We start from the raw sequence: 12,927 nt of genomic DNA, 5'->3' as shown, positions 1-12,927 counted from the left end.
TCCGTTAAATTAATATCTTTATGGACTCGAAATGGCGGATATATTTTATGTTTGTTTTGTATTATTTTCTAACATCTGAATTATTGTCTCACAGCTGCAATTTGAACATTTACTCCAGAATAATTTTCTTGATTTTGACAGGATTTAATGCGCCTTGTTGTGTTTATTGCATATGTGCTTTGTTTTATGGGAGCTGGAAATTCTCTGCATTCATGATGTAACTTAACTGTTAACTTGAATTAGGGCATAAATTAAACACATGTAATTTCTTGTAATTTAAAATTGATAGTGTGGCTAAGTTAATTTTGCTTGTTTCCTTTCTTGTAATCATAATACACACTGACAGGACCTTGCCCTTTTCAAGTGAATGTTTATCTGCAGTACCGGATTTTCAAGTTCTAGTGAATCAGTTTGTCTAGTTGGATACGTGCTTCGCTGAGATGGAAGTAAGCCTCAGGAACACAAGTGTTTAAAACCTGTGGCTGTGATTGGGACAAATAAACTTTCACAAGGAGACGCCCTTCGCGCCGATGCCGCTACGCGTCTTCACAAGGTGTAGTCTATTTTTCACTCAACTTTGTTTTTTTGCACGACTGCCATAATTAGCCGCTACACCACCGTAATAACTTGAGTATTACAATTCAGTTATTTGAATGATGAATTTTTTCAATTTCTTGCTTGTTTAAATTCGTGTTATTCAAATATTTATTTTGATTTGTTATATTTGTTAGATTTCGCGTGTTTTTAAAATTTTGTTCACATGTCTAATTTAACGGGATGTTGTGGTTACCAAAAGGGATCTGGCAAACATAAACATTGATTCGTAATCTAGAGAAAATTTCCCTTGAGTCAAACTCACCATTTACGGAGCGATTTGGTAAACTTTGATTTTTACGTAAAAATGGTGGAGGCGCCGGGATAATAATTAAATTTAAAAATATTTAACCAAAAGTGTTTCAGAAGAAATATAAGAAAAAGTAAACCACTTCTTTAAATGTCTCCATATTTTTGTGAAAATTACCAGAACAGACCCAACTTTAAATCGAGATAAAATTCCCTTTTTAGGGCCGATTTGACCAACTTGAATTTCTTGCTTAAAGAAACTGTAGCATCCTGTAATTTTTGTTTTCGTTTTCATCTCAAATGAAACAATTTTTACAACTGAAATCACCGTTGCAGGTGCAAACCTTTGATGATTTAAATAATTAACAACTAATCTAAAACTGACGTTTGAAAAAAGTCGATTTTGCTGACTTTTATCAGACCACTAAACTTCGGTTTCAAGTATAAAAAAAAACGGAATGTATTTCGTATCAGACTTTGAAACTTCGAAGCGTCTAGTTGTGGTAGATTTATGTATTTCTATCTAAAAAAAAAATTATTGGCGAAAAACTTACAAGAAGAAGCCGACATTACAGAAACTGTTAAAATTGTTACAGATGTTGTTTTAAGAATGAAAGGGCAATAACATGTGTCTACATGCAACTAAAATAGTAATATATGGAACATATTAATATTATATAAATTATATAATATTTGGACAAAGAGGATTATTTTGACAAGGTCAAAGTTTTTATCGGAAATGGTCCTTATCAGTCAATAGTTAAAAACTCAAATCCAAAAATGATCAAAGAATTAAACAACATGTTCAAAATAGATAACAACCTTATTATCTCTGGATTAAAATTTAAATTATATGTTTCTAATCCCGTTGCTCCCAAATTGTATTGTTTACTGAAAATTCATACCCGGTAAAACGATGCGTCCAATTGTTTCTGGAATTAACTTATCTAGTTACAAGCTTTCAAAGTGGTTAAACAACGAATTTAATAACTTGCCAGTCAAACAACCAAGTTTTGCTATTATAAATTCATTGGTTTTCATAAATCGCATTAAAGATATTGTTTTGAAAGGTACTTGAGGTATTAGTTTCGTTCGATATCAGTTCTCTTTTTCTAAGTGTTCCGTCATCGTAAACGTTACTCTGCTTAGAAGAATTGCTGGTCTAAAACGGCTTGTAACAACAAATCATTAAAGAATATATTAAATAACCAACGTCTGTATGAGAGAGAACATTTTTCAGTTTGGCGGGTAAGAAGACGTTTTTGGGAATTACGAAAGTTTTAAAATCAACATATTTTTGTGGATGACCCTAGAATTATAAATTGTTTAAAATTAGTTAATTTTGTCAATAATTGTAAATTTCTAGACAGGTTGTAGCATGTAATGAGTTCAGATCGCCTGCCCATCCCAAACTCGTCCCTTTACGCCCTTGTGGAGTCAGGGAGGGGCGAGAGTGAGAAGAGTATTGTAGATAGGATATAAGCTAGTGTAGTTGCTTTTTCCACTTTAGGTTAGTATTGTCTAGATAATGCCAACATGGTTGGCGAAACGCGTCGACAATATTTATATAGTGCATTTTACATTATATAAGTGGTAATATATTTTATCTAGTATACAACAAATTATTGTTTTTCTAAATAACATGCGAATCAACATCTCTAATGTCTAAAGCACATCAAAAGATCGAATTATCGGCAAAATCGAATATAAAAAAATTGTCACACTCGTAACACTGCAATGTTTCTTCTTTTCTTTCTTTATTTGCCATCACGAGCCGCAGGATAACAAGCTAAATGCGTTTTTATTTTTCGTTTTTCCAGATACACGATAACCGGTGCCACTCGCCCTCGCAGCTGCTTTAGATTAAAACTTTGGACCCGCATTAAATCTCCATCCAAAGAACTTAACGTAATGAGATTATATTAATGCATCAGCTACTCGGATGAATAAAGGTCCCACGGAAACCATTCGCGAGGAATTTTAGAATCGCTTGAATCGTACGAATTTTTAGAGGGAATGACAAATGTGCGCATTTAAAGGTGTCCTACCTTCCTGCCAGTCGATGGCGTAATTGAAATAGGCCCTAATGGAACAAGCGTCGACCACTGCAATGAGGAGCAGATGGATCCCGATGCATAAATCAGCCACTGCCAAATTGCACATGAGAAATTTGGAAACTGTCAGGCGAAAATGCGACGTGGAGATGACAATCACCACGAATAGATTTCCAATGACCGCTGATAAAGATATGAACCACACGGGAATCCTTAAGGCCCAGTTTCCCATTAGGTCTTCGCAGGGATTGAACGCGTCGGGCTCCGGATGGCATTTGACCTGAAAATGGAACGGGAATGAGGAAATTAGCAAATTAGAGATTTCAGTCAGGATGTGAATTACTGGAGTACTAGGTGTGGAAATAATTTGTCTGAAAGTGTAAAAGTAAATACAAGCATGCATGATAAGTCTAAATTGAGATAAGCTTAGGTTATTTTTTGTGGAATGGGGACTCATTTGCCTAAGTAGGCAGCAAATCGTGCAGTAACCCCAAGCGTTAAATTTTTATAATGCAAATAATAACAACAATTTTTAATTTTTTAACAATACAACAATGCAAGAACACTTTAAGTAGTAAATCTAGATATACAAGCAATTTAAAAATTCAAAAATCACGTAAATTTTAGTCCAAGAACTTTGGTACCTTACACTGAGCAGCAAGAAATTTGACAAAGATTTTATTTTTCTAAAAAGGAAACATTTTTAAATTAAATTGTCGATTGTTCAAAAATATCAATTGTATTCATAATTAACATAATAACCAAAATTCACCTTTATCGTTAAGAATTATTTACAATTTTTGTTCATTATTTTACATGTGTCAGTATAACTGCTTTTCATCAGCATTACGAGCAAGAAAAATGCAAACAGATCAAGAGAATCACGTTTAAATTACACCGACCTATAAAAGCAAACTTTTTTTAATCACGAGAAACGAAAATCTAGACTGTTAATCTAGTTTTTTATGTTGTTTACGAATCTGTTTTTAGATTTTTTTAGCATTCGTAGCTGTTTCAAAATATTTAGGAAAAACTGCGCATTTAGCGAATTTAAAAAGTTTTTATATTAGCAGTTTTAGCAAGGGTCGTTAATAAATTATGAGTTAATTTTAAAATTTATTGCCTTAACTACAAATATACTATTTCGGAGCACCACAAAATGACATCTAGTAGAAATGGGTCACGATTGAATAACTCAGATTTTTTTTGTTATTGTAAGATTAATAACAACACGTAGAAAATCTGTGTTCTATATGCAATACTTTTATGGAGGTTCAATCGGTGCTATTCCAACGTAACAACAGCCTTAAGTGTTGCTTTCTGTTCGGCACAATCTTGTCCTTTGAAATTTTGTCCCGAATTTCTGTGAAACATGAAATTTTCCTAGACAAAGTTTATTTCCTTGTATGTTGATACAAAATATTGATATTGCGATTCGGTAAACTACGTTATTTCCAGCTCCGTCTCTAGCGTCAGATTTCATTTTGTCACATCGTACAAATCAACGTTCCAACAAAAAATAAAATGTGAGAGAAATAAAACGAAATGTGCTTTAAGTACTGTCTTTTCCGCAAGATCTATCAAGTTTCACCCGACAGTGTGCCCTCAACTACACATAGAACTTCATTTTAGCGTTTTAAACAATTCCGGGAGCAAATTTCATGTCTCGTACTAGTCTAGGAAACACAAAAGCACAAAGTGCTGGTGGCACTTAGCTTTGATGTGCTCAGCTTTCATGCGTTTTTTATTACATTGCACTAATTTTAACATCTCCATGTTTCCCCAACTCCAGCACCATATTTCCCCCGTTTACACACACTAAAGGGTTGAACATTCGTTTAGTAAAATAATAATTCAGCTGCAAATTTCTGCCAGTTTTTTACCAATTTTTTTCTCCTTTGTCTAGACTAATTATCTTAATTAATTTACATGCTTTACATAAATCATAAAAACTATCTTTCCTGTTCTTGCGAACAGGTCTGTACCTCGTGGTAATTCCGGTATATCTCTCCGCACACCGCCGTCGTCACAGGAAACCCGTTATTCAGATTCATGGTGCTGTTATGGAACACCTCGTCCCCGTTCCACTGCTCCTCGGAGTCGCTCTCTCCCAGGCTGGTATTCAGGGGCATCCAGCGCAAAAGGGCCCTCAAGGACGGATCATTATTCTCCTGAAGGACGTTACTGACTGTCGTGTTTTTGGCCGCTCCGCAAGCCTGTTTCATTTGTTTCACGAAGCGGTTGTGCCGTTCATATTCCCACGGATTGTGGGTGTGGGGGAACTTGAAGGCGCAGCAGTGGTAGGGGTAGGTCAGCCAGGCTTCCTTTATGTACTGAAAAATGAGGAAGATTGATGGGGGCAAATTTGGTTGGGTTTTGGGGGTGTATTAGGCATGAAAATGTCATTTTTGAGCGATTGTTAGCGGTTACTGTTAGTGTTAACTTGTCGTAATCACATGTGAAGAGAAATTATATGTGACGCTACTGACTTGTTATTTACCTTAAAGTTGTACACTGAAGGGAACACTTTAAGGGATTCCGTGTCTTGGACCTTGAGAACGTCGATCTCGCGGAGCCCTTCCAAAGGGAGAGAGATGATAGCCGTGCTAGACAAGTCTCTGAAATTAGAAGCAAATTTACCGCACTAGTCCCAGATGCAACGAATGCATTGACGAGAAAACCCGATTTATCTCAGTGTCGTGTTTTACTCGGAAAATTGGATTTCCTGGAATCAAATTTAGAGGAATTTGTTTCGATTCGCATAAATTTGAGAATATTTGAATGTCGTAAAAAGATATAGGGGTGTGAGGGTAACGTAAATCTAGTTATTGCGACGAAGCTTGTTGAAATTTTATGAAAAAACAGATTTATTTCTGACAGGATTGCAACTTTTATTGTTGGAGAATATTAAAAGTTTTGGTTTAAACGTTTGATTTGATCTTAGTGGGCAAAACATTTTATGAAAAGATAGTCGAAACTTAGACAACAATTTATTAAAGAATTGTCGAAATGTTACTCGATACGATGACATACCAAAACTTTACAATTTTAATAATAATACACCAGGGGCCCAAAATCGTTTCTAGTTTTTTTAAAAAGACACCACCAGAGGCTCAAATGATTTTTTCAAATTTTTATTTCCCCAGCGGGCGACTGGCTACTTTCATATTTTCTCAATGTGTCATGACCCCCAGAGTCAAATAGGTCTCTCATTTCCGTCTGTTTGTCTGTCTGTCTGTCTGTCTGTCGGCCGTCTGTATCGATTTTTGTTAGTTTCTCCGAAACTGCCGTACTGATTGCAGAGGGTACAACGCTAACCAAATTTTGTCCAATCATCCCCGCCGATAACGTGATGACATGTGGTCAAAATTGTACATAGTAAGTGGGTTTTAAATTGTATAAAATAATATGCTCCCACATGTGGTAGTTTATCTAATCAGTATTAAGTTTTCCCTGAAACATTCTTATTTTTGGAAAAAAAAATCTAAATTGTTTAACAATATGTATATTGCAATTTAATTTTGAATCTTGAATGTTTATCCCCCAAAAAATTCATGACGTTATTCAAAATTTTGTCGAATAAACCTTATCTAAAATGTGTAAAATATGATGAGTCTATGCTTTTTAACGTTTTAAAGTTATCGTAAGCATGGTAAATTTTTAATCAAAATATGTCTGTTTATCCCCCACAAAAATTGATGACGTCATCTCAAAATTTTCCTGAATAAATCCTATCTAAGATGTGCAAAGTATGATGAGCCTATACTTGTAATTTACCATTATGTCAATAGTTTTAAGAACTATTTTACAGGGTGACTCAAAAAAATTAATGAATTAGTCAAATTATTTTTTTTTTTTGTTGTTAACGTCATCATATATTTTGTAAGGGCACATTCATTTTAAAACATGCGCGTAGTACGCTTCTTTACATTTATTTTAACATTACATATCTTTATATTAACTCATAGAGTTCTTATAAAAAAATCGCAAAGACAAATTTTATAATTTTTTGAAAAAGCTGGATGTTATATTGTACTTTAGGGACGAGGGAAGTTCTGTCGAAACAACCTTGGACCAAATTTTTCTGAAAAAAAGCACAAACGGCTCTCAAGATTCTTTCAAATTTGTTGAAAACAAAATACCAATAGCTCCTAAGATGTTGTTTTACTTTTAATTTTATGCATGTAAGTTTTTGGGAAAAATTCAAAATTTAACAAGAAACTTTTAGTACTTAACTTAAAAACTTCAAAACCTACTGCTTTGTAATTTTGCACGCTTTTTAAGTTATCGTAAACATGGTAAACCGCTAATCAAAATTCATCCGTTCATCCCTTTCCGAAACTTGATGACGTCCTCTCAAAATTGTGTTAAGTAAATTTTGCTTGAATGCTGACAAGCTGCTTTATTTGTGTTGAAAATGTTTCCATGTTTTTAACGATACACAAATGGATTATTATATTTATTATAGTTTGCCTTATATTCTATGAAACGAACTTTGTTATAATTTTGATAAGATATTGTTTAGTAATATATATACTTTTATTTTAATTTTCTGTTTTGACTTTAATTTCAATTTTTTGAGTATGATTTTGGCCTCCCATTGCTATACCATGTGTTTCTTTTATTTGATACAACCCCTAATTTTTTTTTTATTTCTAAAGATAAACATATAGTTCTTTGAGCAAATTTGTATCATTTTAAAAGATCACTTATGTGAATAAATGACATGAGTGTCAATTTTTCAAGCTACTAGATTGTCATTAACAAATATGAATATTTCGTCTATTTTATTGAATAACTTTTTAAGTATGATTTTAGAATATTGGTTGTTTATGACTTTTTACAAAAAATCAATCTTTCCACTTATGAAAAAATATACCTAGTGTTCCATAAAAAAAAATTGACGTCATTTCCGGTTCTATTGGAAATAGTTCCTTTAAAATAATACAAATTTCCTCAAAGAACTATAGGTTTATCTTTAAGAATAAGTAAGTTACAGGGGTTATATCAAATAAAAGAGACACCCTGTATTGTTTTCACAAAACACAGTTGATGCGCATTATTTTACAACATTTACTACTATTAATCACATTCCAAATGAATTAAAAAATAAGCCACATTATTTTATATGTTGTAAAATTATTTAACGAAATATGAAATTTATTAGATTATCATTTAATTAAATAAACAGGTTGCACATCAAATCCGAACAAGAAACTTTGGTCATTAGAAACCAGTCAAAGATTAAAACACGAATCTTAAAAATACACTAAAATGCAATTTAAAGAAAACATATTAAAAGTAGAAATATTTCTAGCAACAATTAAAATTTTATGAAATAAAAAAAAATAAGTAAATGTAAATAAATCTGCGTAGAAAAATATCTTAGTGAAAAGAAACCAAAAAAACTGAAGATTTCTCGTAACTTTTCGAAACATCTTGCATTTTTACGCGAAACCCCAAAGGTATCTCGTCTTTCATTTGATAAATTTTCGTACTATCCTCAGTATTGTTTTCTCTCGTTTCTTTTTTCCTCTAATTTCCACTAAAAGTCAAATATCAATCTGGAAAGTCATTTTTGCGAGAAATCAAAAGTATATTTCCTATATTGCGCTGCTCACGGTTCAGATTTTAATTAACAGGAAATATTTCCTTTATTACTGGAGATATCGACGTGTGATAAAAACCGAATTTAATGGTTTGTTGACTAACACGTAAGAGCGACGTCGAAAGTTTTAATGCGATAATCAATCGCCGTGTTGCTGCCCAGACGATTGTTTTTTAAACACAATCCTTTTATAAATGATTGATATTTGTATCGCCTCACTTTAATAATTTTGTGCTCTAATTACAAAAAAACTATAACATGGTCATATTGTATCTGCCTATGTATACATTTTAAAATATTTTAGATAACCTTGGAATCGAAGATAAAATTTTGCACTAACTATACACATGAGTTAACGCATCATTATCAAACTCTAGTTCGCACTTCTTAAGTAATAATGGTTTTACTTCACGTTTATTAAAAAGAAGACAATTAATTTCAGTTTCTGAAAACAGACCACAGTGACAGAAAAGGGAAAAAATCACTTTAAAAACACGCAAACTTTCGATACGTCTATTTTTGCTGAAACCTTAATGTTGTTAAAAAACTTTAAAAGGGTGAAAGTAACGGAAACTAAAGCGCTGAAAAAATGTGGAACGAATTTAGAACTTTGTCGATGATGGAAAAATCAACAGTGTCCTCGATAATTATAATTACAGCAAACTTTTCACACACAAACTTTGCTACCAAAATATTAATGTCTCACCTTTAGACTACGACTTTCACTTGCTGCAAACTCGAGATCTGCTAGGGTAATTAATTGTTTGAAATTTCTCAACCTCAACGTTTAATTTGAAACAACACAAGTGAAAGCATACCGCAAGCTTAACTTACATCAAAGCGAGGATTTTCGCAGCTATTGCTTTTTATGAGTTTGAATGTAACACAATTGCTGCCGTGTATAAACATAAAATATGAGCAAATAAAAAATATACACAGTCTGAACAAAAAACTCATGTAATATACTGCAACGTAATCACTGGTTGGATTCCGCACTGCTTCTCCTCCCTGTTTAATGGATTTTTTACATGTCGCTAATTTCGTCTGATAACAGACCCTTTTTGTCCACCTTCGATTCCCGACGTTATTACCGGTTCAAAATGTAGCTTAGATAAGCAAGGCCTGACCCCCAAATCGTTAAAGGAAATATCTTATTACGCACTTCAACTCCTCGCATCGAATGTAATGAATGGTAATGAGCTCTCTCCGGAATGGGATCATTAAAGCTAAATAATCCTACTAGGAATATTTGGACGAGTTCTGAATTTAAAAATAAATGGCGAATAATGCAGAAGTTTTGCCGGTAATTCCACTAACAAACGATTTGTATGCTTTAAAGGGGTTCAGAATTAATTAAGTTGTAGATGAATTAACAAATTGCTAGCATATACTTCACGACGTAATCTCTGAGATATATTGTAAAATTTGATGGTCTAACCTCTACCCTAAAGTAGCAGGAGTGGTTTATGGAGACACGTTTCAAAAGAAAAACTGCATTATCTTTGAAATGAAGAAGAAAGATAAATATAATTAAAAAAAATATATATTGAAGTCTGTCTGAATCCTGAATTTGCCTTTTGTAAATTTAATTTCCCCTAAGACAAATCTTGCAACTGAATTATGGATACAAAGTCTCAGTTCGGGTCCACCTGTATATAAATGCTAGAACGCCTACATTGAATTAAAGTAGTTATCGTCTTTGTTACAAGGAAACCCTAGAAAATTAATTATGTGATCTGATAACTTATTTTCCCATTGACCTAGTCTCTAACAACTGTAATCTCGTTACGAGGGTCCGTGGAGTGGTCTTCAAGTATACGTTTTATCTTCATAAAGCGAGCAAAGCCGTTATAAATAAGTGTAAAATAAAAACCTCCGAGAGTAGTTATTTCGGCCGTCTTATTGAAGAAATATGTTGTTTTTTGATATTTAAGAAGTGGTTTAATAAAATTTTTAAAGAAATCGTGTGTTTGCTGTTATTATAGATTTTGTAAGTATGTAACATTAAACAGTGATAAAGCAAATGTACGGAAAATTTAATAATCGATAGGTAGATAGTAAGTTTATGGGTTGAAAGCTTTATAACTTTGTATGCAAAATTTATGGGTTATTTATTAGAAATACCGTCATGGATAATGGATATATGATATTACATATGTGTAGCGGACGTGTGATAACGTCACCACTCAGTTTTGGTTAATGAAGACGAATTACTAGATTTTCGTTGTTATTAAAATAATAAAAAATAATTTATAACAGAATAGATTTAATTTTTGTATTTGTCTAATTAACATAAAGATGTTTTTTATTATTAGAATATCCTCTGTATTTTGACCGACTTAAATTTTTTATCAAAACCAGAAAAATATATCAGTTAAAACGGTCTTTTGGATAGGAGTTTTCAAAATTTTTATGAAAAAAGTATTTATAAATATGTATTATATTTTTAGTATATTTATGATGTTTTATGTTTTCATTTCTAAGTCTAACAAACTCCTATTTTTTTTTGTGTAAATAACATTGACCTAACCGCAAAGTTTCATTAAAAAAAAGTTAGTACAGTATAACCTCGATACTCCGAATTAATTGGGGAAAGGTGTGTTCGGATTAGCCAATTTCCCAAAAAGCTGAAAATAAATTTCAAGAAATAAACCTTATTTTTTTAAGCAGAAATAAAGTATTCTTTACCAACAATGGATTAACACCTCGGGATCTATATCCCTGAATTTAGTCAGAATTTTTAGATGACTTTCAAAAATGAAATTTCCCATTCCCTTTTGCAAATTTCGACCCATTCTCGACGATTTTCGAAATTTAACTAAACACTTCTATAAAGATTTTGGGCTGCAGAAGTAACTTCTGGCTTGATTTCTTTGATAACTTAAACTGTTTTTCCAAAATCGTCCATTGAAATATCACAATTTTTAAAAATTTCAAAGAATTCGAACTTCATACCGAATTTTCCGAAAATATTGCTCCGTTACCATAAACATGCTATATTTTTGGAAACAGTACGTTGGGATATCTCTGAATTTTTTCAGAATTTTTAGACAACTTGTTCAAAAATGAAATTTTACGCTATGGTACTACTTGCCAAGTAACCTACCCTCTAAGAAACTAAAAGGCGGGTGGGCCGGGGTAGTATTTGTCAAAATAAGACTCATTTTGACAAATGACCTACTCTTCTAAGGAAAGGTACTAGCCCCGCCCACCCACCCTTTATTTTATTAGAAAAGTAGGTCATCTGCCAAAATCAATCTTATCTTGGCAAGTACGAGACTAATTTTTACAAATAACAGATCCTCTAAGAAAATAAGGGTGGATGGGCGGGGTTAGTACCTACTTGTCAAGATAAGACTGATTTTGGCAGATGACCTACTGTTCTAAGAAAATAAAGGGTGTGTGCGCAGGGCTAGTACTTGTCGAGATGAGACTGATTTTGACAAATGACTAAGAAAATAAGGGAGGGTGGGCGGTGGGTTAGTACTTGCTAAAAATAAAAAAAAATGAGAAATTGAAAAATCGCATAAATGAGAAATCGGAAAATTATACAATTGTATAATCGGAAAATCAAAAACTGAAATATCGAAAAATTGAAAAAAAAACATCTTATTAAATCTAATTCGAAATTTCAGTTTTCATTTTTTTTCAGTTTTTAGATTTTTCAACTTTTGAATGCTTCATTTGATAAGTTGTTTGCCAATTTTGAAGTTTTTAATTCCAATCTTTTGATTTTTCAAGCTTTAACTTTGTTACAATTTTGGAATGTTTTGATTTTTAATTTTTCAAGTTCTCAAGTTAAAATTTTTCCTTTTCACGAGTTGTCATTTTTCGATTTTTTTACTAAAAGAACAAATTTATTTGAACCGAAATTTTGAAAAACTGAAGAATCTAAAAATTGAAAATCAGAAACAAAATTTTCAGATGTTTTAAAGTTACAGTAAACATGGCAGACTGTTGATCAAAATTACTTTTTATTCCCTTCCAAAAACCCGGTAACAAAAAATCAAAAATCAAAAATTAAAAAAAAAACATCTATTTTCTGGATATTTTTAAAAATCAAATAATTGAAAAATAGGAAATTGCCAAAATTGTAAAATTAACAAATCGAAAGTTTCTTTCAGTTGCCCAGAGATATCAAAAATCGAAAGACAGATCAAGAAACTGAAAATTTAAAAAGCGAGAAATTGAAAAATTCGAAAGTTGAAAAATCGAAAAAGTGAAAAATCTAGTAAGACTGATTTTGGCAAATGATCTAAGAAAACAAAGGGCGGGTGGGTGGAAATAGCACTTGCCAAGTAACCTACCCTCTAAGAAACTAAAAGGCGGGTGGGCCGGGGTAGTATTTGTCAAAATAAGATTCATTTTGACCAATGACCTACTCTTCTAAGAAAATAAAGAATACGCGATCTGCCAAAATCA

At 32.4% G+C, this 12,927-nt stretch overlaps 1 protein-coding gene across 3 annotated transcripts in view; it reads right to left on the bottom strand.

The window, feature by feature from the left end:
• Window positions 1-12,927, bottom strand: part of LOC135124088 (lutropin-choriogonadotropic hormone receptor-like) — an 86,395-nt gene that overhangs the window by 18,747 nt on the left and 54,721 nt on the right. For all 3 annotated transcript variants that reach the window (XM_064048952.1, XM_064048955.1, XM_064048953.1), the window contains 3 exons: window positions 5,398-5,515; window positions 4,883-5,230; window positions 2,892-3,177 (listed from right to left, as the gene is read on the bottom strand). In XM_064048952.1, coding sequence (XP_063905022.1) covers window positions 2,892-3,177; window positions 4,883-5,230; window positions 5,398-5,515 — 752 coding nt within the window. The remainder of the gene's footprint in view (window positions 1-2,891; window positions 3,178-4,882; window positions 5,231-5,397; window positions 5,516-12,927) is intronic.

This window comes from Zophobas morio, unplaced genomic scaffold (assembly GCF_036711695.1).
Source record: "Zophobas morio isolate AGI-343-1 ecotype UQ-CSIRO unplaced genomic scaffold, CSIRO_AGI_Zmor_V1 ptg000007l, whole genome shotgun sequence".
Taxonomy (NCBI): domain Eukaryota; kingdom Metazoa; phylum Arthropoda; class Insecta; order Coleoptera; family Tenebrionidae; genus Zophobas; species Zophobas morio.
Note: the sequence above shows the minus strand (reverse complement) of the source record. Positions and strands in the feature narration are given on the sequence as shown.